The sequence below is a fragment of the Colobus angolensis genome, unplaced genomic scaffold (genome assembly GCF_000951035.1).
Source record: "Colobus angolensis palliatus isolate OR3802 unplaced genomic scaffold, Cang.pa_1.0 Scaffold57, whole genome shotgun sequence".
Taxonomy (NCBI): Eukaryota; Metazoa; Chordata; class Mammalia; order Primates; family Cercopithecidae; genus Colobus; species Colobus angolensis.
This window is the reverse complement of record NW_012119265.1, coordinates 8,184,579-8,211,822: the sequence shown is the minus strand read 5'-3', so window position 1 is coordinate 8,211,822 and position 27,244 is coordinate 8,184,579. Positions and strand designations below refer to the sequence as shown.

The 27,244-nt window shown below is 42.8% G+C and overlaps 1 protein-coding gene across 1 annotated transcript in view; it reads left to right on the top strand.

Annotated features, from left to right (window-relative positions):
• Nucleotides 1-27,244, top strand: part of RTN1 (reticulon 1) — a 286,071-nt gene that overhangs the window by 119,969 nt on the left and 138,858 nt on the right. Inside the window, exons 2-3 of the mRNA XM_011961922.1 lie at nt 4,541-5,314; nt 23,280-24,029. Of these exons, the coding sequence (XP_011817312.1) occupies nt 4,541-5,314; nt 23,280-24,029 (1,524 nt within the window). The remainder of the gene's footprint in view (nt 1-4,540; nt 5,315-23,279; nt 24,030-27,244) is intronic.

Here is a 27,244-nt window from a genome sequence, read left to right as displayed (position 1 = left end):
TGGATTGATTGAACAGTCTGTTTATTTATATTCATTTTGAATTGGATGCTTACTATGTGCAATATAGTGTGCCAGACATAAGCATCAAACTCCAGGAGCTGACAGTTTGGAAGAAGGTAATATGGACATATATAAACTGTATGTGATACGTGCTATATGAGCAGTATAAATTCAGTGCTATGAGAATGAAGAGGGAGAACAATAGGATGGGATCAGGTCCTGCAGGCATTGGTCAGTGCTGTGATCTGAACGTTTGTGCACCCCCACCCCCCGCAAAAATTCATGTGTTAAAATCCTAACCCCCAAGGCAATGATATTTGGAGGTTGGGCCTTTGGGAGGTGATTAAGCCTCAAGAGCAGAGCTCTCATGAATGGGATTAGTGACCTTATAAAAGTGGCCCCAGAGAGAATCCCTCACCCTTTCTACCATGTGAAGTTACAGCAAAAAGATGGCCATGTAGGAAGTGGGCCCTCACCAGACACTAAATCCACTGGCACCTTGATCTTTAACCTCCCAGCCTCCAGAATAAATTTCTGTTGTCTATAGTCTACATAGTTTATGGTCTTTTTGTTGCAACCGCCTAAATGGACTAAGACAGTCAGCATATTCATCATGGAGATGGTGACATTTAAAGATCCTTATGTTTAATGGCTTGAGATTGAAGGGCGGAGGTTTGGATGTGGAGGTTGGAAGGATCCAGTGTTGAAGAAGTGCTGGGTAGTTTCTATTAGTGGAGATTAGAATTTGAATTGGAGAGTGGAAGACAAGGCTAGAAAAGCTGGTCAAGTGAATGTGAGACTGCGAAGGGCTTTGTATGCCTGGAGTGGAGGGTGAGAGGAATGATGGCAACAGGGCTCTGACCAGGTAGAATTCACATCATCTCAAATGCCAGGCTGCAGAGTTTAAGAATTATCCAGCAAGGCAGTGCAGAGCCCAGGGACTGGGCACTGAGCAAGTGACACTTGTGTTTAGTGAGATAACTCCAGTGGGAGGAGACAGTGGTCTAGAGGGATATGCAGCAGGCCAAGTAGAGGTAATCAGAGCCAGGAGCCCGGTGGTGGCCTCTGCAGTGGGGGAATTGAGTGAGATTTGCATGATAATGACTGAGACACAGCCTTGGAAACCAAATAAACCACCTACTATGTCTTCTCCAGGTTCCCTTTCTCACTCCCCACCTCTCCAGACTCTTCATTTATATGGACAAACCCCTCCTCTCCTCACTTTCTGGTGAATAATTACTTATTAACACTTACAAATGGTTCCAAATAACTGGTAGAGAATCCTAGGATCCAAATATCTGTAGTGAAATATCTATCTCAGGTTCATTTCCCTGCCTCCAGTGAGGTCTCCATATAAGCTGAGCCCATATAATGAAAGAAGCTTTAATAATTGTTCAGGATAAATGTGTGTGTGCACCCATGGATTTAAATTTAATAGTTTTTTTTCTTTGGTGTTCTATCTATCCTTAGGCAATAAGGACAATCTTTACTATTATTCCTTTTGTTATTGAGATTTTTTGGTCTAACTTGAAAAGAGGGGCTGCCATATGCAAAAAAAAAAAAAAAAAAAAAAAGGTGTAATGAGAAGCCTAGCTGAGATGTGTATAGATTTGAACTGGTCTGTTGGTCACAAAATTAAGTCACTTGCTAAATGAAGTATCATTAGCAATTTGGGGGAATCTTCTAACCTGTCTTCTCACACAGTACTGATATTTGTGCTTAATTCTAAACTTCAAAATTACTTTCCTTGGCCAGGTGAGGTGACTCATGCCAGTAATCCCAGCACTCTGGGAGGAGGCCAAGGCAGGAGGATCACTTGAGCCCAGGAGTTCAAGATAGGCCTTGGCAACACAGTGAGACCACATCCCTAAGAAAAATTGAAAACAAAATTAGCCAGTCATGCTGGTGCATGCCTGTAGTCCCAGTTACTTGGGAGGGTGAAGTAGATGGATCTTTTGAGCCCTGTAGGTTGAGGCTGCAGTGAGCCAAGATCATGCCACACTACACTCCATCCTGGGTGACAGAGCAAGACTCTTTCTCAAAAAAAAATACAACTACATGTATGTGTATGTATATATATATATATATATGGCCCAGCGTGGTGGCTCATGCCTGTAATCCTAGCACTGGGGAGACCATGGTGGGAGGATCACCTGAGGTCAGGAGTTCGAGACCATCTGGCCAACATGGCAAAACCCTGTCTCTACCAAAAATACAAAAATTAGCTGGGTGTGGTGGCACATGCCTGTGATCCCAGCTGCTTGGGAGGCTGAGGCAAGAGAATTGCTTGAACCTGGAAGGCAGAGGTTGCTGTGAGCCAAGATCGCTCCACTGCACTCCAGCCTGGGCAACAGAGTGAGACTCTGTCCTCCGCTCCCCAAAAAAATTACTTTCCCTTATTTTGCAAATATGTGTTGAGTACCTACTATTCATCAGGCCCTTTTTTAGGTGCCTATATTGGTGAACAAAATAGTCAGAAATTCCTGACCTTATGGAGCTTACCATGCTGTGTGTGTGAGTTTCCCTAGCAAACGGAGACAATCAATGCATAATAAATATGTTAATTGTACAGTATTTAAGAAGGAGATAAGCAATATGGGAACAAGAAAAATCAGAGAAGGGTAGAGAATAGGATTGCCAGGAGTGGGGAGGAGAAGGCAAGTTGCAATTTGAGATGGAGGGTTAGGGTCATTTTTCTTAAAACGGTGACATTTGAGCAAAGATTTGAGGGTGAGAGAATTAGGGATATAGGTATCTGGGAGAAGAGAGTTCCAAGAAAAGGAAACAGGTAGTGCTGAGGCAGGAAAGTGCTAGAACGGTGAAGAGGCTTTGTGCTTTTCCACTGCCCAGAGAGAAACAATAGCTTGTGCAACCAAAAAGAAAGCTAGGAAAAGACAAAAGTTAAGTTTGTTTGTAACAATGCTGAGTAAACATTACCTGAAAAAAACAAACAAAACAAAAAAAACCTCACAGACTGACTTAACCAGGGCAAAGGGCATTAGGATTAGGGGAAGTTTCTTGGCTTCCAGGTTACTTGGGTGTGAATCCTGGTTCTGCCACTTACTGCCTGTGAGATCTTAGGTGAGTTATTTAACCCCTTTGTTTCTCACTTTTCTCATCTGTAAAATGAGCCTAACAATATTGCCAACCTTCTAGGATTGTTTTGATTATGAAATGAGTCGATATTAATGAAAAGTTTAGAACGATGCCTGACACATAGCAAGTACTGGCACGTTAGCTACTGACTTGTTACTACCACTGTTTTGATTACTTTTATATGTGTTGTTGCTCTAACGTATTCTTCAGGTGTGTCTTAAGAGCTTTGATATTGTACATGCTGTGTGTGTGTTTGTGTATATGTGTGTGTGTAATGTGTTTGTATGTAGATGTAGAGAGTGTGGGACTTAATTTATACAATTGTAAAAATTAGGTTAAAAATCCCACTGCTTAGCGTATAGTGAGGCCTCAATACATGTTGGTTTTCATCCCTTCTGGTAGAATTTTACAGCAAAGTAAAACAGTGGAGGGTTTTCCTTTTATGCCCACTGTGTTTTTTTTTTTTTTTTTTTTTTTTTTTGAGATGTGGTTTTGTTCTTGTTGCCCAGGCTGGAGTGCAGTGGTGTGATCTCGGCTCACCGCAACCTCCTCCTCCCGGGTTCAAGTGATTCTCCTGCCTCAGCCTCCTGAGTAGCTGGGATTACAGGCATGTGCCAACACACCCAGCTAATTTTCTATTTTTAGTAGAGACAGGGTTTCTCCATGTTGTCAGGCTGGTCTACGAACTCTCGACCTTAGGAGATACCCCTGCCTTCGCCTATGAAAGTGCTGGGATTACAGGCATGAGCCACCGCACCTGGCCCGTGCCCACTATTAATGAATATTTTGGCTGGTGTATTAGTAGAATTAGAGCCAGGTGAAAATATTCTATAGACTCAAACTTGAAAACCTGTCTTATCCTTAGCACCACCAGTGGAATGAAGGAATTCCCGGTGGGTCACTTTGAATATCACTGGATGGCAATGAATGGGCAGTAGGGCAGTAAAAGAGGAGGGAAACCAAACAAGGAGGAAAACTGAAGAAATAAACAAGGAAGCACACCATTAGGTGTTAGCTATCCTATTGTTGCAGTTACGATCCTGAGGTAGCCTAATTTCCACCTCTACTTAAAGAGCTGTTAATACTTTAGATACAAAGAGGGTTTCTTTTTAATAATACTAAGATCAAGTCACTGTGTGTTGAGGTGGTAGATGTTGAAAATAAATTTCCTAGTCTTGTAGGATCTGTCCCCAACTTATGTGGTCCTGGCAGTTTATGTGAGCCTCTGGGGTCTGTTACTAGAAAAATACCAGAAATGTGGACTATCAGGGAGATGAGGAAATTTAACATGCTGGTGCTCTGAGAGAGCGCTGAGGGAACTCCGAGGGCTTGAGGAGAAGGGATGTCGTGTCTCCACGAGGCAGGGGTGGGTGGGTGGGTCAGACAGGGAGAGAGAGCTGACGCCAAGCACCCACTCACTGTCTGCTGCTGCTTTGATTCATAGGTGTGGCAGGTGTTTCCAGTGCCATGGACCACACCTTCTCAACAACATCAAAAGATGGGGAAGGATCATGTTACACATCTCTGATTTCTGACATCTGCTATCCACCTCAGGAGGATTCTACATATTTCACTGGAATTCTTCAGAAGGAAAATGGCCATGTCACCATTTCAGAGAGCCCTGAGGAGTTGGGTACACCCGGCCCCTCCTTAGCTGATGTGCCTGGGTTAGAGTCTCGTGGCTTATTTAGTTCTGATTCTGGAATAGAGATGACTCCTGCAGAGTCCACTGAAGTGAACAAGATCTTAGCAGACCCTCTGGACCAGATGAAAGCAGAGGCCTATAAATACATTGACATAACCAGACCCGAGGAGGTGAAGCACCAAGAACAACATCACCCCGAGTTGGAAGATAAAGACTTGGACTTTAAGAATAAGGACACTGACATCTCAGCGAAACCTGAAGGCGTCCGTGAACCTGACAAACCAGCTTCTGTGGAGGGAAAAATCATCAAGGACCATTTATTTGAAGAATCCACATTTGCTCCGTACATAGATGATCTCTCTGAAGAACAGCGCAGGGCTCCTCAGATCACCACCCCTGTCAAAATCACACTGACAGAAATAGAACCTTCTGTTGAAACCACTCCCCAAGAGAAGACCCCTGAGAAGCAAGATATATGTCTAAAGCCAAGTCCTGACACAGTCCCCACTGTCACTGTCTCGGAGCCTGAAGATGACAGCCCAGGATCTATCACCCCTCCATCTTCTGGAACAGGTAAAGGCCCTGTTATTGCTTGACTTAGGAAAACCCAGCATATGGAAATCTCAATCCCTAAAACAAATATTAAGGAATGACAATTTTCATTCAATATACTTTACTATCTGGGCCCCTTAAATTTCATTTGGTTTAACTAGTTTAATTCATATTCAATGTTTTCAATTTGTTGCTGATTGTACAAAGGTTGCAATGTGGGATTTCTCCTAAAGTCCTATCAGGTTTTCTTTGTAAAATATTTTGTTCTTTCTTTGAGGGGAGATGTTAGGATGACATACGGGAAACATTAAAATCCTCATGCAGCCCTACTGTCCAGAGCAGAGAATGCAGTACTGCCTGCTTCTCAGTTAGCTTTCTGCTAGGATCTGGGTTGTCTTAGTCTATTTTGTGTTGCTTATAACAGAATACCTAACACAGGGTAATGTATAAGAAACAAAATTTATTAACAGTTCTGGAAGCTGGGAAGTCCAAGGTCAAAGGGGCGCTTCTGGTAAAAGCTGTCTGGCTTGCTAGTGGGGACTCTCTGAAGGGTCCCAAGTGGGTGCAGGGTGTAACATGGTGAGGGGGCTGAGCATGCTAACATGTTGTGCTCAGGTCTCTCTTCTTCTTATAAAGCTACAAGTCATATTTTCATGATAATCCATTAATCCATTAACTCTTAATCCATTACTCCATGAGTGGGTTAATCCATTCATGAAGGCAGAACCTTCATAGCTCAGTAGTTCATAGTCCATAGCCTCTCAAAGGCTCCACCTCTCCATACTGGGTGGATTAAGTTTAAATATGGGTATTGGGTATTAAGTTTAAAGATGAGTTTTGGAAGGGACATTCAAACTATAGCACAGGTCTCTTGGAGACATTATGAGGAGAGCACACTGGCTGTTCTCTCTAGACTTCCTGAAGCACCTCGGCCGGGGCATTTAACACTCCTGTCCCTAGCTCTAAGTCTGTACATTTAAAGGGAAGGAAAAGGTGGACTTCTGGATCTTTTAGGGGTGGCACAGATAGGAAGAGGAAACCTAAACAAAGCAAACTCCTCCCTTCCCCTTTCAGTCTCAACACTGTCATTTTATGTCTCTAGTTTATTGAAGTTCTGCATATAATTTTATTTTTGAAACAAAAAGATGTACTTCATTAAACTTTTTAAAGTTTAGACTTCATTAGGCTATGGTCTTTTTCAATTTGAACATTCTCCTACTGTGACTCAAGGCAGGATATTAAACAGCACTCATGCATATTCTCTCAAACACAAAGCGGACCTCTTATACCCCTGGCTGAAGGCCAGAGAGGTGGCAGGAAACTCCTCACCCCACCCTGTGCCACCCTCTTCTCTCCAGCCTTTGAATCTCCACCTCTCTTGAATGCCCATGAGGCATCAGATGAAGAGGACAGTGACAGGTCCTCAGACCTTCCCCTGCCCCTGGTGACCGGCATTCTACCATATCCCAAAGAGCTTTGGTATGCATCTCAGGTGAAAGAGCTTCTAGTAAACTCTGAAAATGGAGCCAAAGCCTGTAGAGGAGGAGCGATTGCTCTAAACCCTGATGGTATAGTACAAATTCAAGTGTTGGAATAGAACAGAATTAATGAAAGTTCCTCCTATCTTCTTTCCCTATAGATTTTAGCATTAATTCCTTCTCCCCAAAGTTACTTCAGACTCATTCAACCATAAAGCTCCAAGTGTCTTAAAGATTCACTGCACCAAGTCCCTGATTTTCAAATTCACTCAGCAATCATTTTCTAGTTACTTTCTTTTGGTTGGGTACTCTGTGAGGCATGGGTGATGGGGAATTAACGAAAAATAAAAAACAAAGAAAAACCAGTCCCTGCCTCCAGGGGGCCAGACGACCAAGCAAACAGTCCCAGGCCAGTGTGCTTGGTGTTCTGAGAAAGGGAAATGTATGGTGCTGAGGAGCCCTGGAGTCCAGCAGCTCCCCCAGGTGAACTGGGACCACAGGTGACTCTCTGAGGGATAGGAGGAAACAAACAGGTGAAGGGAAGGGAAAGGTGCCCTTCCAGTGTGAGGAGCTGCATGGACATGGAGTTGTGAGGGCCCAGTGAACTTCACTTAAGATGTAAATTGAGATTTGGGTAGTAATGACAAATCAGAAAACCAAGGCTCCAAGTGGGTTAGATACGACTTGCCCCTGCCTAAAACACGAGGTCAGAACATAGCCGAGTCTCCAAGCTTCCTTGTATTCTTTCTGGCAATGCATAGTAAAACTCTTCTATTATTTCCTGCCATAAAGATACTTGATGTTCTGAAGATGTAAGTTATAGAGTCAGCTATGTTTTACAGAGCTCCAGGGTTGTCCAGTAGTCAGTCCAGAAGAACTTCAGCCAGTCCTCAGGAATAGTGAAATGCCCTAGCACATATAGGTCTAGTTACACAGCACACGCTTCATGTAAAAATTACAGTTTGCAAAGACTTGACAAAGGATCCATTAATTTTTAGGGAATTTCCATTTTTAAGCAGCCATGGCCCAATGGGGTTCTGGAGAAGGTTCAAGAGAAAACAAAGGCAGATCTGGCTCACATGATATTGGAGTTCTATGATGTTGGGTTGCCCACTTGACAGTATGGGGTTAGGACAATAGTTGTCTCTGCAGCTGCAATCAAGTAAACATTCCAAGCAAGGCTTATTCAGGAAAGAGAGAACGGCCCATTACACATTCTCTCCTGTGTTGAGCTCCTCTCTCTATATACATCCCACATCAAAATACCAGAGTCATATGACAACAGATAAGAATGAAATTAACAGAAAGAATCAGCTTCTCACTGAAGCCTTTCTCCCTGCCCTTTTTATCCTGTGAGGTTTCTGACCCCCTTCCCATCTTCTTGTGACCCCTGGCACCACGTGACACTGTGCCCATAGACATTAGAGGGTATGGGCTTTATTACATCTGTTGAGTCTTGGGTCACTCTGCCGTTTCCAGTGGCAACAGATAAAATAAAAATCGAGAATTACACATAATTGTACATAGGAACTGAGGAAAAAGAAAGCACGTTAAGCAAAAAGTAGTTCTGTTTATCATTGTTTAAATATATTCCTTAAATAAGGAAATTATCAAATCTGGAGAATAACTGAAGAGAAATTCTAATTTAGGTCAGTTTTAGCCACAGATGCTAATTTTTAAGCAAGGTGTCTAATATATTTATATTTTTCCCAATTCCAATGGATTATTCCGTTTTGTAACGTTCTCCAACATACTTACCTATTTTCACTAAATAATATACACTGAGGTGGAGAGACGAGAATTCTTACAGCTGAAATACTGGAAGTCTCTTTTAAGCCAAGATCAGTCACGTAAAAAGTGAAGCAATTTAGGAAAACATAATAAATGCCCTGATGCAACATACACTGACCAGGAGCACCATGTTGTTTCTGACACAAACACCAAGAGGCGTATTATGATGGTCCTGGGTGTTATGTGAGCTATTAGCCTCAAAAAGGACAATAATCAGGAAGTCATCCTTAAAACACCCCAGTTTCCCTCAAGAAGAAATGAGCAATTAAAAGGAAATCAATTTAAATTTGAAAATTACCATTGCTATTTCCTTGCATTGATGGGATCTGTGATTCTCCTACCCATTTTTAAAATTCATTCTTTTGTTCAAAAAATATTTAGAGTGACTTGTATACATCAGACATGCACTGGCCACTGAGACATCGTAGTAAATAAGATGTACAAGGTCCCTGCCCGTGTAGAGCTTACCTGCTAGTCAGAGGAAACAGGCAATAAAAAACAAACCCATAAATAAATAGTGTAATTTCACAGTGTGAGCACTATGAAGATTGATAGAGGGTTGGGTGTGAGGGGGCCAAGGACTGCCCCTCTAAGGAGATGACACGTGAACTGAAATCTGAATGAGGAGAAGGAGCCCACAGTTCAGAGAGGGGCTAGGAGGTACCTCAGGTGTGGGGGAATAGCAAATGCCCAGGCCCTGAGTCTGTATTATATGAGAACTGAAAAGGGGCCAATGACACAGGGGAGGAAGAGGGAAGTGGGGCAGAGAACACCACTGGACAGGTAGGCAGGGCCGAAATCCTGGGGAAGGAGTTTGGATTTTGTTCCAAATGCAATTGGAAGCCATTGGAGGGTTTTAAGCTGAGAAGTGACATCATTTATTCATTCATCTATTTATTTAAAAAGTATGTGTTGATCATTTACTCCACGTCAGGCATTGTTCCATTACTGCCAGGACTCACGAGTGAGTGGTGCCTCACAAGAAAATCCTCGCTGCATGGAGCTTACGATCTAGTTGAGAAGACATACACCCAAATAACCAAATATATAATATAATATCAGTTAGTTATAATGGTTATGAAGAAAAATATAGCAAGGCAAAGTGTAAGGGAGTGGTGGCAGTGGGGGTGAGGAGAGGTTTCTTCGAGGTAACAGCTTGAGCAGAGACTGAATGGAGTAAGGGAGCAAGTCATGTAGCTCTCTGAGGAAGCGAGGCCAGGCTGAGGGGCCTCCCAGTGCAAAGGCCCTGAGCTGGGAACGTCTTGTCTGTTCCAGGAGCAGCTGGAAGGCCAGCATGGCTGGAGTAGGGGGGGAGGAAGGGAAGTGTGGCAGGATCAGACTTGGGTTTTCAATCGATCCTTCTGGATGCTGCATGGAGAATGAGTCAGGAACAAAAGGAGTCCTAATACCAGCACCATTCACAGTTGGACACTGGTGTTTGCAACTTGCTAAAATAGCCCATGTTCACCTTTCCTTTTATCCCTCTCAATTATATCATCATAATTATCATCAGCAGCAAACACATCACCCTGGGGTGCCTTTCTTACCTTCTCAATTTTCCTATTTTATCTGATGATTTTAGGTGACTGTTTCTAGCTTTGCAGTGTCAGTCTTGATACATAATAACCAGTATCTTAGACGGCCTTTGAAACTGTTGAAATTTTAAACAAAGATATTGAAACTTCTGTTTTGTTCTAAAATTTTCCCTGATTACTCCTATCATATTGTTAAAAGTTTTAGTTTCCCTTGAGAACATAGGGCAGTATCCATAGGAGCTATGAGTCCCTTCTGACTTATGGTAAAGGTGGATTATTTTTAAGATAGCACCTTCACTTGCTCAAGATGGAACTCCTCAAACCCTTTTCTCTTCCACCCTGCAGCTGTCTGGAATCATCCTTACTCTTGAGTAAATAAAGCAAGACCCTGGGCCTTCTTTTTCTGAATGCACTAACATAATAGTTTTCAACTGGAGGTAGAATTGCCAGATAAAACACAAATAGGTATGCCCTATACTAAAATAATTTCATTGTTTAGCTGACAGTCAAATTTAACTGAGTATCCTGTATTTTTATTTCCTAAATCTGCAGCCCTAACTGGAGGTGACTGTTAGAATCACACATGGAGTTACATCCAGACCTACTTCCTCTAAGGCAGAATTTCTGATGGCAGTTTTGAGCTACACACTTGAATAAGAGCCCCTGTTGTAAAAATTTGAGCTGTCTCTCACATGAGTGCTATTTATTGAGTACCCCCTGTGTGCCAGGCACTGTGCTGGGTGCAAGGATATGATAATGAGCAAACACAACTTGGCTGTACTTTACTCCCAGGGCACTTTCAGTCTGAGGTCAGGGAGAGTGGGGAAGGGTGAAAGGGCAAAGGTTAATGAAATTATCACACAAACATACAAGGCTGCCTAGGGGCTCCCAGTTGTGCAGAATGAGTGGGCACTAGCCTGTCTCCCGAACAATGCAGCATCAGGCCAGCTGGCACAAGGGTGGGCTGCTCTGTCATGTGGCCTCCAGGAATATTGTGCAAGCAGGAGTTTCCTCAGTCCTAGCAGTTTGGGTGGTTAGACAGAGGCCTCTGCATGTGAAACCGGAAGGATGTGTGCCTCAGAAAGGGAAGAACCATCCAAGATAAGAATTTTCTTCCCTGTCCCATCAAACAAGCTCATTGTTCCCCTGTTCATTTTATTCACTCAGGCTCACCATTTCTGAGTAGCTTTTGAAACCCCTCTTTTTCTCACTCACCACATGCATCAGACCCCAAGTCAATGATTTCTCTCTTTTCTCTTCTCTTTTTCTCCTCTTTCTATCCTATGGCCACCACAACTCATACCCTACCTCCAGTTGTCAAAATTCAACAATTGCACTATCCTGTTAATGGGTTATCCTCCTTCTACTTCCCTCTTTTTTTTTTTTTTTTTTTTTTTAGACAGAGTCTCTCTCTGTTGCCCAGGCTGGAGTGCAGTGGCATGATCTCGGCTCACTACAACCTCAGCCTCCTGGGTTCAAGCGATTCTCATGCCTCAGCCTCCTGAGTAGCTGGGATTACAGGTCTCCGCCACTACGCCTGGCTAATTTTTGTATTTTTAGTAGAGACGGGGTTTTGCCATGTTGGCCAGGCTGGTCTCCCCCAAACTCCTGACCTCAGGTAATCCACCCGCCTCAGCCTCCCAGAGTGCTGGGATTACAAGCGTGAACCACTGTACCTGGCCTTCCCTCCCTTTTAAGCTCCTCCTAACCCTTCCAGGGTCCACTAATGCCTACCTGATAAAAGACTGACTTTTTTTTTTCTTTTAAGCTCAGGGGTACATGTGCAGGATGTGCAAGTTTGTCATATAGCTAAACACATGCCATGGTGTTTTGCTGCACAGATCATTCCATCACCTAGGAATTAAGCCTGGCACCCATTAACTATTCTTTCTGATGCTCTCCTTCCTCCCCCTTCACCCTCTGACAGGCCCCAGTGTGTGTTGCTCCCCCTGAATGTGTCCATGTGTTCTTATCATTCAGCTACCACTTATAAGTGAGAACATGTGGTATTTGGTTTTCTGTTCCTGCATTAGTTTGGTAAGGATAATGGCCTCCAGGTGCATCCATGTCCCTGCAAAGAACATGATCCTGTTCCTTTTTATGGTTGCATAGTACTCCATGGTGTATGTACCACGTTTTCTTTATCCAGTCCACCACTGATGAGCATTTGGGTTGGTTCCATGTCTTTACTATTGCAAATAGTGCCACAATAAACATACGTGTGCCTGTATCTTTATAATAGGATGATTCCTGTTCCTTTGGGTATATACCCAGTAATGGGATTTATGGGTCAAATTGTATTTCTGCCTCTGGGTCTTTGAGGAATTGCCACACTGTTTTCCACAATGGTTGAACTAATTTACACTCCCACTAACAGTGTAAAAGCGTTCCTTTTTCTCCACAACCTTGCCAGCATTTGTTGTTTTTTTTTGACTTTTTGGTAATAGCCATTCTGACTTATATAAGATGGTACCTCATTGTAGTTTTGATTTACATTTATCTAATTATAAGTGCTGTTGAACTTTTATTCATGTTTGTTGTCTGCTTGTATATCTTCTTTTGAGAAGTGTCTGTTCATGTCCTTTGCCCAATTTTTAATGAGGTTTTTTTTTCTTGTAAATTGCTTGAGTTCCTTGTAGATGCTGGATATTAAACCTTTGTCAGACGCATAGATTGCAAATATTTTCTCCCATTCTATTCTGTTCACTCTGATGATAGTTTCTTTTGCTGTGCAGAAGCTTTTAGTTTAATTAGATCCCATTTGTCAATTTGAGCTTTTGTTGCAATTGCTGTTGGTGTCTTTGTAATGAAATCTTTGCCCATGCCTATGTCCTGAATGGTATTGCCTAGATTTTCTTCTAGGATTTTTATAGTTTTGGGTTTTACATTTAAGTTTTTAATACATCTTGAGTTGATTTTTGTACATGTGTAAGGAAAGGGTCCAGTTTCAATTTTCTGTATATTGCTAGCCAGTTATCACAGCACCATTTATTAAATAGGGAATTCTTTCCCCATTGCTTGTTTTTGTAAAGTTAGTCAAAGATCAGATGGTTGTAGGTATGTGGTCTTATTACTGGGTTCTCTATTCTGGTCCATTGGTCTATGTGCCTGTTCTTGTACCAGTACCATGCTGTTTTGGTTACTGTAGCCTTGTAGTGTAGTTTGAAGTCAAGTAACATAATGCCTCCAGCTTTGTTATTTGTCTTAAGATTGTCTTGGCTATTCTGGCTCTCTTTTGGTTCCAAATGAATTTTAAAATAGTTTTTTCTAATTCTGTGAGGAATGTCAATGGTAGTTTACTGGGAATAGTGTTGAATCTGTAAGTTGTTTTGAGGAGTTGACCATTTTCATGATATTGATTCTTCATATCCATGAGCATGAAATATTTTTCCATTTCTTTGTGCCATCTCTGATTTCTTTAAGCAGTTGTTTGTAGTTCTCCTTGAAGAGGTCCTTCACATCCATTGTTAGCTATATTCCTAGGTATTTTATTCTTTTTGTGGCAATTGTGAGTGGGAGTTCATTTATGATTTGGCTCTCTGCTTAACTGTTGTTGGTGTATAGGAATGCTAGCAATTTTTGCACATTGATTTCATATCCTGAGACTTTGCTGAAGTTGCTTATCAGCTTAAGAAGCTAATGGACTGAGAAAATGGGGTTTTCTAGATATAGAATCATGTCATCTGCAAACAAAGATAGTTGGACTTCCTCGCTTCCTATTTGAAAACAATTTATTTCTTTCTCTTGCCTGATTGCCCTGGCCAGAACTTCCAATACTGTGTTGAATAGGAGTGGTGAGAGAGGGCATCCTTGTCTTGTGCTGCTTTTTAGTAGGAATGCTTCTAGCTTTTGCCTATTTAGTATGATATTGGCAGTGGGTTTGTCATATATGGCTCTTATTATTTTGAGGTATGTACCTTCAATACCTAGTTTATTTAGAGTTTTTAATATGAAGGAATGTTGAATTTTATTGAAGGCCTTTTCTGCATCTATTGAGATAATCATGTGGTTTTGTCTTTAGATCTGCTTATATGATTAATCACATGTTTTGATTTGCATATGTTGAACCAAAGTTGCATCCCAGGAATGAAACGTACTTGATGGTGGTGGTTAAGCTTTTTGATGTGCTGCTGGATTCAGTTTGCCAGTATTTTATCGAGGATTATTTCATCAGTGTTCATCAACAATATTGGCCTGAAGTTTTATTTTTTTGTTGTATCTTTTTCAGGTTTTGGTATCAGAAAACCTCATAGAATGAGTTAGGGACGAGTCCCTCCTTCTCAATTTCTCTGGAATAGTTTCAATAGAAATGATACCAGCTCTTCTTTGTACCTCTGGTAGAAATTCAGCTGTAAATATCCCTGGTCCTGGGCTTTTGTTTGGTTGGTAGGCTATTTACCAACCAAATTGTCTCATTTTCAGAACTTGTTATTGGTCTATTTAGGGATTCAATTTCTTCCTGGTTCAGTCTTTGCAGGGTGTATGTCTCCAGGAATTTATCCATTTCTTCTAGATTTTCTAGTTTATGTGCATAGAGGTGTTTGTAATATTCTCTGATCATTGTTTGTATTTCTGTGGGGTCAATGGTGATATCTCCCCTATCATTTCAGATTGTGTTTATTTGATTCTTCTCTCGTTTCTTCTGCATTAGTCTAGCTAATGGTTGATTTAAAAATAAATTTAAAAAAAACAGCTCCTAGATTTGTTTATTTTTAAAGGGTCGTTCATGTTTCTGCCTCCTTCAGTTCATCTTTGTTCTTGTCTTCTGCTAACTTTGGGGTTTGTTTGCTCTTGGTTCTCTGGTTATTTTAGTTGTGATGTTAGGTTGTTAACTTGAAATCTTTCTAGCTTTTTAATGTGGGCATTTAATGCTATAAATTTCCCCCTTAACACTGCTTTAGCTGCATCCCAGAGATTTTGATATGTTGTCTCTTTGCTCTCCTTAATTTCAAAGAACCGCTTGATTTCTGCCTTAATTTTATTATTTACCCAAGAGATTCAGGAGCATGCTGTTCAGTTTCCATGTAGTTGTGTGGTTTTGAGTGAATTTCTTAATCTTGAGTTGTAATTTGATTGTGCTGTGGTCTGAGAGACTGTTTGTTATTATTTCATGTCTAATATTGTCATTGGGGTGTTAAAGTCTCCCACTGTTATTGTGTGAGAGTCTAAATCTCTTTGAAGGTCTCTAAGAACTTGCTTTATGAATCTGGGTGCCCACATGTTGTGTGCATATGTATTTAGGATAGTTAGCTCTTCTTGCTGAATTGAACCCTTTACCATTATGTAATGTTCTTCTTTATCTTTTTTGGTATTTGTTGGTTTAAAGTCTGTTTTGTCAGAAACTAGGAGTGCAACCCCACTTTATTCTATTTTCCATTTGCTTGATAAATTTTCCTGCATCCTTTTATTTTGAGCCTATATGTGTCTTTGCATGTGAGATGGGTCTCCTGAAGACAGCATACCAATGGGTCTTGGTTCTTTATCCAGCTTGCCACTTTGTGTCTTTTAATTGGGGCATTTAGCCCATTTACATTTAAGGTTAGTACTGTTATGTGTGGGTCTGATTCTGTCATCACGATGCTAGCTGGTTATTTTTCAGACTTGTTTATGTGCTTGCTTCATAGTGTCACTGGTCCTCAGCATTCGCTGAGGGAAATAAGATCCATTTCCTGTCTGAAATGGATCTTGTTTCGCCTTTGCTTATGAAGCTTACTTTGGCTGGATATGAAATTCTGGGTTGGAAATTCTTTTCTTAAGGAGTGTTGAATATTGGCCCCCAATCTCTTCTAGCTTATAGTGTTTCTGCTGAGATGTCCACTGTTAGTCTGATGGGCTTCCCTTTATAGGTGTCCTGGCCTTTCTCTGTGGCTGCCCTTAACATTTTTTCTTTCATTTTGACCCTGGAAATTTTGATGATTATGTGTCTTGGAGATGATCTTTTCATTGATTATCTTGCTGGGGTCCTCTGCATTTCCTGAATTTGAGTGTTGGCCTGTCTTACTAGGTTGGGGAAATTCTCCTGGATAATATTCTGAAGTATGTTTTCCAGCTTGGTTCTATTCTCCCCATCTCTTTCAGGTACCCCCATTAGCTGTAGATTCAGTCTCTTTACATAATTCTATATTTCTCAGAGGTTTTGTTCATTCCTTTTCCTTCTTTTGTCTCTATTCTTGTCTGCCTGTCTTATTTCAGAAAGATACTCTTCAAGGTCTGAGATTCTTTTCTCTGCTTGGTCTATTTTGCTATTAATACTTGTGATTGCATTGTGAATTCCTTGTAGTGTTTTTCCTGTCCTGTTTTTCAGCTCTAGCTGGTTGGTTATGTTCCTGTCTAAACTGGCTATTTTGGCTGTCAGCTCCTGTTTTGTTTTATCATGATTATTTACTTCTTTGTCAATGGTTACCACATGTTCCTTTAGTTTAGCAAAGTTTTTTTATTACCCACCATCTGAAGCCTACTTCTGTCGTTTCAGCTGTCCCAGCCTCAGCCCAGTTCTGAGCTCTTGCTGGGAAAGTTTGCAGTCATTTGAAGGAGAAGGGGCACTCTAGCTTTTTGAGTTTTCAGGGGTTTTGCATTGATTCTTTCTCATTTTTGTGGGCTTAACTACCTTCAGTCTTTGAAGTTGCTGACTTTTGGATGGGGTTTTTATGGGTTTGTTATTGTTTTTGTTGTTGTTTTATGTTTGTTCTTCTTTTAATAATTTGTCCACTCCGTTGTAGGGCTGCTGCGGTTTTTTTGGGGTTCACTCCAGACTGTAGTTGTCTTGGTTTTTCCCATACCTGGAGGCATAAGCAGTGAAAGTTGGGAAACAGCAAGGATGGCAGCCTGCCTCTTCCTCTGGAAGCTCCATCCCAGGGGAGTACTGACCTGTTTCCAGCTCGAATGTGCCTGTAGGTGGTGGCTGGAGACCCTGGTTGGGAGGTCTCACCCAGTCAGGAGGACGGGGATCAAGGGCACACTTAAAGAAGCAGTCTGGCTACCTTTTGGTAGGGCAGCTGTGCTGTATCCCTTCAGCCCCAATTGGTTTGGGCTTTCCAAGCCCCACAGGCTGGACCAGCTGAGAAGCCTGAATGGCCAAAGTGGCAGCCTGTCCTGTCCCTCAGGCACTTCACCCAGGGAGAACATGAATAGGGGTGAACAGAGACGCCAGCTGGGAGGACCCACCCTGCAAGGAAGAGTGGATTGTGTCCCACTTAAAGAAGCAGTCTGGCCATGCCTCAACAAAATAGCTATGTCACGGTGAGGAACTGCCTCTGCCCCTGTCAGCTTGGACTCTCCAAAGTCCACAGGCTAGAATGCCAGCCCAGAGGGAGCCCCTCCCCTCCTCTGAGCACTCCATCCCAGGGAGAGATCAGAGCTCTGTCCCTAATATGTGCCAACAGATGTGGCTGGAGGGTCCAGCTGGGAGGTCCCGCCTAGTGCAGAGGAATGGATGGCAGCTCTGCTTAAAGGAGCAGTCTGGCCAGCACAGTGGCTCATGCCTGTAATCCCAGCATTTGGGAGGCCAAGGTGGGCGGATCACTTGAGGTCAGGAGTTCCAAGATGAGTGTGGCCAACATGATGAAACCCTGTCTGTACTAAAAATACAAAAATTAGCCAGGCGTGGTAGGGCACTCCTGTAATCCCAGCTACTCTGGAGTCTGAAACAGGAGAATTGAACCTGGGAGGCAGAAGTTGCAGTGAGCAGGGATCACACCACTGCACTCCAGCCTGGGCAGCAGAGCGAGACTCTGTCTCAAAAGAAAGAAAGAAAAAAAAAATCTATCTGACCACAATCTGGCAAAGCCCCTGTGTTGTGCTGTTGGGGGGACCCTTCCTTCACTGGACCATTTGGACTCTCCAAAGCCCACAGGCTGGAATGGCTGAGTTGACCAAACTGCAGAGATGGAGACCCCCACTCCCACTGGGGCTCCATCCAGTCTCAGGCAGGCTCTACCCTGTTGCTGGTGGCTGACTGGAATTCCAACCCAGTGGGCCTTATCTTGTGATGTACCATAGAAGTGGGGCCCACAAAATGGCACTGCTTAGCTCCCTGGATTCTGCCCTTTTCCTAGGGGTATGTGTGGACCTCCCACCTTGTGTAAGTAGCAGGCACATTTGTTGGGGGATCCTGGGGCTGGAGTATGCAAAGCTCCTGGGTCTCTGTGCATGCCTGAGCAGCTGCTCTGCTAAGACTCCACATAGGTCTGTGTGTCGGATCGAAGGCCCTGGTGGCATGGACTCATAAGGGGATCTCCTGATCTGAGAGTTGCAAAGATCCATGGAAGAAGCGTGGTTTTCCGGGATTACACAGTCACTCACTGCTTCCCTTGGCTGGGAGGCAGGGGGGTTCCCTTGGCTTTGTGTTGCTCCTGGGTGGACTGTCACCCCGCCCTGCTTTTCTTTATTCTCCATGTGTTGTTTCCCTAATCAATCCCAGTGGGAGAACCTGGATATTTTAGTTGAAGGTACCGTATTCATTTGCCCCTTTCATTCCTCTCCATAAGTGCCAGGGACCGCAGCTGATTCTATCCGGCTGTCTTGGCCCCTCCATTTGCCTATTTCTTCAGGATTGACTTTTAAACTAGTTTTCAGGGCCTTCCATAACTAGGGGCTTGCTTCCATTTTCAGTTACATCAACCCTGCATCATTCCCAACAATACTCCAGTTAAACGTTTGACTTTGTCCTTCTTTGAGCAGACCCCTTCCTTTTTCACCTCCATATCTTTGCTTTTGGAGCTCACTCTTGGACAATGCCTGCGTTTCAAGGTTCTATTTGTGCTCCAAGATCAATTCAAGTGCAGCTTCCTCAATGACCTCCTCTAAGTTCCTCTAGAACGTTGTACAGCACAATTGCACCTAGCCCATTCTGTTTTGTTTTCTTCTTATTCTCTGGGAGAGGCAGGGAATACTGTGAGTCATAAACATAGTAATGGTAATTGGGACCTAGTGATGGTGGAAATGGGTAAAATCACCTTGAGATGGACTGGAGTAAGAAGAGAGCCTAGGGAAGAACTCTGGGGGAGACCAACATTTCATATCTGGAAAGAGATGAGATCCAGGAGAGCTAGGAGGAAAATCTGAAGAAAGTAGAGTTGCAGACAACAAAGGAGGAGTGGGCAGTATGTCAAATACTGTTGAGAAGTCAAATAAGATGAGAACTCAAAAGTGATTGGGAAGTTGCCAGTGAACTGAGACAAGTGGTAAGGGTACAATCCAGAGTGAAATAATGTATTCACTAGAATTCAGGTAAATCCCAAAATCTTGGTGGCTTAACATAATAAAAGCATTACTTTTCCCTCGTAATACAGACCAATGTTAGTTCTCCTGTAAGTTTAAATTGAAGGCCAAGCTTCCTTCTGTTTTTTTTTAAACAGCTTTATTGAGATATAATCCATATACTAAACAGTTCATTTAAAGTATACATTTCCAGGTTTTTAGTATATTCACAGAGTTGTGATCCATCACTGCAATAAATTTTAGAGCATTTTATTACCCCAAAAGAAACCCTACACCCCCTTTTCTCACCCACCAAATCTCCTCACTCCCTACATCTAATAATCTACTTTATTTCTCTATAAATTTACTTATTCTGGACATTTCATATGAATGCAATCACATAATATGTGGTCCTTTGTGACTGACTTATTTCACTGTTTTCAATATTTAGCCTTGTTGTAACACATATCAGTACTTCATTCCTTTTTATGTCTAAATAATATTCCATTGTATGGATATATTACATTTTTATTTATCCATTTATCAGTTGATGGATGTTACATTGTTTCTACCTTTTCTGGCCATTATGAATAATGCTGTTATGAACATTCATATATAAGTTTTTTGTGTGGACATGTATTTTCATTTCTCTTGGGTAGATATCTAGGAGTGGAATTACTGGGTCATATGATAACTGTATGTTTAAATGTTTAAGGAGCTGCCAGGCTTTTGTCCAAAGCAGTTACAACATTTTTCATTCCCACCAGCAGTGTGTAAAGGTTCCAGTTTCTCTAAATCTTTGCCAGAACTTGTTTTTATCTGACTTTGTGATTATAGCCATCCTAGTGGGTATGAAGTGGTATCTCACAGTAGTTTTGGTTTGCATTTTTTTGGTGAATAATGACGTTGGGCATATTTTCATGTGCATTTTGGCCATTTGTAAATTGCCTTTGGAAAACTATCTATTGAAGTTCTTTGCCCATTTTTAATTGGCTTGCCTTTTATGATTGAGTCATAATAGTTTTTTGAATATTCTAGATATGAGTCCCTTATCAGATATATGATTTGCAAATATTTTCTCCTGTTCTATTGATTGTGCTTTCACTTTCTTTATGGTATTCTCTGAAGCACAAAAGCACAGTATATTAATTTTTCTTTTGTTGCTTCTGTTTCTGGTGTCATATCTGTGAAACGATCATCTAATCCAAGGTCATGAAGATTTACTTCTATGTATTCTTCTAGATTTTTATGATTTTAGCTCTTATATTTAGGCTACTGACCCATTTGAAGGAAATTTTAAAATGTGACATGAGGTAGGGGCTTAATTTCATTATTTTGCTTGTGGTTATCCAGTTCACTTTTCCTCTCCTTCTCATGTTCCAAAATATAACTTGCCACATCTCAGACTGCATCCCCCTTTTAAAAAGATGTAGCATGATATAGTGTAAAATACATGAAATAGACATGCATTCAAATTCAGGTTAAATAATTTCTAACCATCTAGTTATATCATCTAGGGTCCTAGCAGGAAAAAAGTGACACACTCAAAGGTTGTGACTGAAGAGAGTTTAAAGAAGGGGCTAATTACAGATGTGTAAAGATGGCCAAGAAAACCAACAAATGATGCCAAAGCCTTAACATTAGGGAGGTGTTACTACCCCTAGACCTAAAGACCTAAAGAGTAAGGAACAGCATTCTTGAAGCCTGCTAAGAGCTGGAACTTCAGAAGCAGCAGGGGGTATAAATAGCTCAACATCTCCTTCATCCCAGCCCTCAGGCTTCCTATTGGCTAAAAACAACTAAGAACCAGAGGGACAGAAATCCTGGGTAAGCCTTCTATATAGGTCAGCCTCTCAGAGCACAGGAGAGGGCAGAGAAAGGAATGGATCCAAGCAGGCAAAGAGAGAAAACCACTACAGTGACCTTGGACAAGTAGCTTAATCTATTGTCCCTAGACCCTAAGTTCCATATGTAAAATGCCTGGCACCCAGCAGAAGATGCTGCTGCTACTAGCAGTGCTCTGGAGGTACAGAACATTTCCTAATTTACACCACTCCTTATCTTCTTTCTCAGTGCTCTAGACAACCATTCAGAAGTAAACTGGTGAAGCTTTTACACTTTTCCGCTGTCTGAAATTGTATCAAACAACTACGTGTACAGCTTATTAAGGAACTAACTCCTGTAAAAATAGAGTTGGGGATCATAAAATAAATTTTTAAAAACAAGAATCATGTGAGAGATAATGAAGTAGTTGTTGTTTTAAGTTACCAAATAAAAGGGGGGGAACCCATAGATCATATCTTTCCTCTGCTTAAAGCCCTCCAATATCTTCTAATCTCACTCAGAATAAAAGCCCTATGAGATCCTACATGATCTGCCCCCGCTCCCCATGTCACTGATCTCCTATTTCTTAACTCATTCACTTTGCCCAGACACAATGGCCTGCTTATGATACCTGGGAATCAAGGCAGCTCCCACCTCTGAGCCTTTGCACTATATGTTTCCTCGGCATGGCGTGCTTTTCCTCTGGATATCTTCATGAGTCACTCTCTCACCTGCTTCAAGTGTTAAATGTAGGTTACTTTCTCAATGAGGCCTATACGGACTCCCCTATTTAAAATTGCAAACTCATCTCCACCCTGACCCAGAACTTGTGTTTCCCTTACCTTACTCTACTTTTTTCCATAACACTTAACATCTTCTAACATACTATATACTTTACTTATTTACTATATATATTGTTTGTATATTGTGTTCCCTCCACTAGAGTATAAGCAGAGACTTTGTTACCGGTTTCATTCACTAATATATCCCAAGTGTGTAGAAAAGGGCCTAACACATATTAGGTTCTCAATAAATAACAGATGAATGAATATGGATAAAGAATAAAATCAATTCTGATTCATAAAGAATTAGGAAAATCTAAAATGTTTTATCCATTGGTGTTCTCCCACAGTCCTAAAGCCACAGATCCCTCAAAGCTTTGGATAAATGCAACTAGTTATTGCTAACAAAAGGACCAGATCTCACTAAGATATTCTGAAATAAAGCCCTTCTGTATGGCAAGGGAAAACGAAGCTCTTGAACACTGTTGTCATGGTGATCCCAGGTCATCTCATCTACGGGAGAGAAAGCTCAGCAAGATTGCCAGTGTAGCCTTTAGGCCATCTGGATAAACATCAGGCAGAAGGCAGGCATTCATCCAGGGGTCCAGGAGTGACTCTCAGGTTTTGTTCTTCTCGAGAGGAAATGAAGAGAGAAGAAAGGGACAGAATACAGTGGGCTGCCACTGTGGGAAGCCTTGCAGGATAGTCCATTATGGTAATCTGCACAGCCTGCTTGGTGGAACTGGCAGAAGTGATCTCTTACATTGCTCCACTTAGTGGCAAAAAAAAAAAAAAAAGATACTGATTCTTATAGGAAATATAAAGCTCAGAAGCCAAGTTGTATCCAAGGCTCAAAGTTACCTGTCTTTGTCTTGCTAAAGGAGAGGATGTAAACAGCAATGGACAGGGAATAATAGGTGATTTTCAGATTTGTTGATATTGGTGGGCCCAATCAGAGAGCTGTATACATCAGATTATCTGATAAAATCTGTGAAATTGAAAAAGTTCCCTGAGAGAATGAATCAGAAATTAAAACGATGACTTGTATAATCTCTGCATTGAAACAGGAAAACCAACTGAGATTCTGTTGCTAAGATATTGCTGGGTCATTTTTTAAAATAGCTAACTGAAGATAGATAGGTCTGTAAAACACTGATTAATTGGGCCATAACAGTAATTAGCCTTTTAGTTCAGGTGGCCTGTCTTTCCAGCATAGCCCTGGAAACAGATTATTTTTGTGCTAATGAGATATGTATTTCTCAAGCAATGACAAAACATCTCCCCTAATGGAATTTTGTTTTATCCCTCCTCTCTCTGTCCATCTGTCTGTCCGTGTGTGTATACCTCCCTGGCTCTCCTTCGCTCTGTGGGACGACAGAACCATCTGCTGCAGAATCCCAGGGGAAAGGCAGCATCTCCGAGGATGAGCTGATCATCGCCATCAAAGAAGCAAAGGGATTATCATATGAAACTGCCGAGAGCCCACGGCCGGTGGGCCAGCTGGCCGACAGGCCCGAGGTCAAGGCCAGGTCTGGACCGCCAACCATCCCCAGCCCCCTGGACCACGAGGCTAGCAGCGCAGAGTCGGGGGATTCAGAGATCGAGCTGGTGTCCGAGGACCCCATGGCCGCAGAGGACGCGCTGCCCTCGGGCTACGTGAGCTTTGGTCACGTGGGCGGCCCACCGCCCTCACCCGCCTCGCCATCCATCCAGTACAGCATCCTGAGGGAGGAGCGCGAGGCCGAGCTGGACAGCGAGCTCATCATCGAGTCGTGCGATGCCTCCTCGGCCTCGGAGGAGAGTCCCAAGCGGGAGCAGGACTCACCCCCGATGAAGCCCGGCGCCCTGGACGCCATCCGGGAGGAGACAGGGCTCCGGGCCGAGGAGCGCGCGCCCAGCCGGCGGGGCCTGGCCGAGCCGGGTTCTTTCCTCGACTACCCCTCAGCTGAGCCCCAGCCCGTCCCCGAGCTGCCCCCTGGAGACGGAGTCCTGGAGCCTGAGACGCCCATGTTGCCACGGAAGCCTGAGGAAGATGCAAGTTCCAACCAAAGTCCTGTGGCCACAAAGGGCCCTGGGCCTCTAGGTCCTGGCACCCTGCCCCCACTGCTGTTTCTCAATAGGCAAAAAGGTAAAGGATCCGACTGCAGCAGGGATGCTTGGTTAGTGTCCTCCCTCTGGGTGCTCTGAGCATTCAGCAGGGGTGGTTCTGGCTGGCTCAGCCCCGGAGTCATCCCCATGCTAATCAAACAGTTGACCAGAGAACAGTTCCAAGGGGGATGGGAGGAGATGAGAGAATTCAGATTTGCAGCTGGGACAGAAGTCGGTGGCAGAACCACGTGCTCAGGGCCACTCAGGACTGGCTGAACCGAGTCTCCCTAATAATGAGCGGTTTTGTGTTCACTCCATGATCTCCTGAATGGAGTGCATGCGCCTGTCTTTCCATTCCAGGACTGGGTTTCCTTCCCCAGGAAAGCGATGCTTTTCTTGTTATTGTCCAGGCTCTGCTCCAGTCCCCCTGCTCAGTCTCTATAGGTGCTGGAACCCACCACTAGCATGTTCTATTTTGCCAGTCAGGCCTGTTTCTTAAGTGTGCAAAGTGGAGCTCAGCTCCATCCTTTCTCTTACCCAAGGGCAAGGGATTTGGACCTTGATAAGGTTTTTGTGTCCCAGTGAGCCAGGCAAGACAGAGACCACAGTTGGGTCCAGAGTTTTCTCTTGCCCCTAAGCAAGACCGAAGGTGATTCATTCATTTTTAAAGTCTCTTTTACTTAGAATGAATTTAATGTGGTCATTATGTTCCTCCCTATGAAAAATTTTGAGGTGAGTCTTCAAATGCAAGAAAAAATGGAAGTCATTATTTGTTTTCCAGACACAATATGTGTGCAAGAGATTCTTCCCCAAAAATCATTCACCACACCTGATTGCAGTTGTCTTATGGAATTCAAGAAAGGAAATAGAGTCACATGACTAAGTGAGGTCCTGCTCATTCTATTTTTGTTAATAGGTGAAGTTAGAAAACTTCTACCCAGTTCCTGGGGAGAGAACACTCAGGTAGGACTTTTAAACAAACCCTAACAACTGTATTCAAGGTCCCCTCCCACCCATCTCTTCTACTTTTCAGCTGAGCTGGGGCTCAGCTGAGGGGTAGTGCTTCCTTTAGAAGTGCTTTATTTGCCTTTGCCTTTTGGAGATAAGTGATTTCAAGGGTACACCCTCTTTCCTGTGCCTCTGCTAACTTCAATGATGTTAGCAGCAGTTAAAGTGCTTCATATAAAAATAGAGGACAAAATCTTTCTCGTTATTTTAAATTGGAAGCTAGCTGCTAAATTCTTTAAAATTAACACATTGGAATAGAATGGAGGAACCTAGAGGACTGAAATAAAAAGATACATGGTTGCTGTGGCTCAGACACGTGGCATGGTGTGGGGGCTGATATAATTGACTCTTGATTTCCCAAATAACTCTTCTTAGAGAGCTGAAAGCATATTTCGTGTGTGTGATAGGTAGGGAAGATATTTGAAGACAGATGTAACAGTGCGAATGTGTTTGTTGGGTCAATATTAAAACCATTTTGGATTTTTTTTGCTACTCTCCTGACGTGGTAGGAAAAGACCCTGCAGCTTGCAGGGAACCACAGGAAACAGTATTAACATGAACAACCTTCAGCCCCTTGGGGCCCCAAAACAGTCAAGCTTGAGTCATGCTGAGCATGTGTTCATGTCACTGTACTGTAACAGGCAGGTGTCTCCATTTTATCCCCTAACTAATGTTCCTGAGATAGTCCCCATGTACACAGTGCTGTTCAAATATGTTTGTTCTCAAAAGTAAATAAATCTGAGAGCTAAAGAGAAAAGGGAACTTTGCATGCCTATTGAGAGACAAGGACAACAGCTGGCACGGACCGACCAGACGCCTGATGAAGAGCTGAGGAGATGGAAAACTGCAGCTGTGAATGCAAAGGCTTCAGAGTATCTTTTGTGGCCAATTTGGTGTCATTTGAATCTCTGTACTAGTTGCCCCATATGGCTTGGACCCTGTGCTGCCAAGTTTAGAAGGTAGAGAGGAGGGAGTGGCAGTCTTTTCAAAAGATGAAGGCGTGCTAGGGTGAATAATCTCCACTCTCTTCTGCACTGTGGGGTCCTTTGAAATCTAGCCTCCCACTGAAACTCACTGCTCCACTGCACTATCTATGAAGAGTCTAAAAGGCCATTCTGAGGCAGCCAAGAACTGGAGGTCCTGGGCAGGTGATTCAACAATGCCAGCAGGCAATTTGAGCTCTGAGGTTCTTTTTGGTCTCACTTGCTCTGTCTCAGCAGGTGAGAAAGGATCAGTGCTGCCCAGCCTCCCCCAGGCTGGATTTTTTTTGTTTTGTTTTGACAGAGTTTTGCTTTTATTGCCCAGGCTGGAGTGCAATGGCGTGATTGTGGCTCACTGAACCTGACCTTAGGTGATCCACCTGTCTTGGCCTCCCAAAGTGCTGGGATTACAGGTGTGAGCCACTGCGCCCAGCCCCAGGCTATTCTTAATCACTGTTGGTGGACAGCAGGTTTGTGCTCATGCCAAGCTTGATTCCCAGCAGCAGTGAGATCAGATCAGCTTCTGTGGTTTCCTGCTCTTATCCACTGAAGCTTCTGGCAGTATGCACGCATCCAAGTTTATTCATTCACAAGTATCTAGGGGATGAGCCATCCTGCTGATGCTGGACAGAGTTTCAGAAGAGCCTAGAAATATTTAGAATAATATTTAGGATAAGGTTTGACAAATATTTGATAGCATCATTGCATGTACCAAGGAGGAGCACCAGGGTAACTGGTGCACGGGCTCTAACAAGGCCTGCCTTTGGAGCTTTCTCACCTTTCAGAGACCTCTGCAGTTACTGCACTGGAGACAAAATGCAGTTCTTTCTTCATGCTTCAGTTTTCATCCTTGTACACCCCTGAGCTCTTGCTGCCCTGTATCGCTGCTCCCCTACACCTTCTAGGAGGACCTGTTATAAACATTAGATTCTAAAGCAGGTAGATATGTTTTACTTTCTACAAGGTTGGCCGTAACTGTTAGGAATGTCCAAGTAAAAACCCAATTTAAAAATTCTCATAAAAGTGCTAATACCCAGTGTGATTAATCAGGATAGGTATGTGATATTTACCAAACCTAGTTGATTGTAGAATATTTTTTATTAGAGTATGCCATTGGGTTCATATTCCAGGGGAACACCCTTTGGGAAATCATGGTATCTTTGCCCTTGAGCTTGTTTCCTGCATTCTGATTACTTATCATGCAACTCAAAAGTGTGTGGCTTGGACCAGCCACATTGATATCATGTGGGAGGTTGTTAGAAGTGGG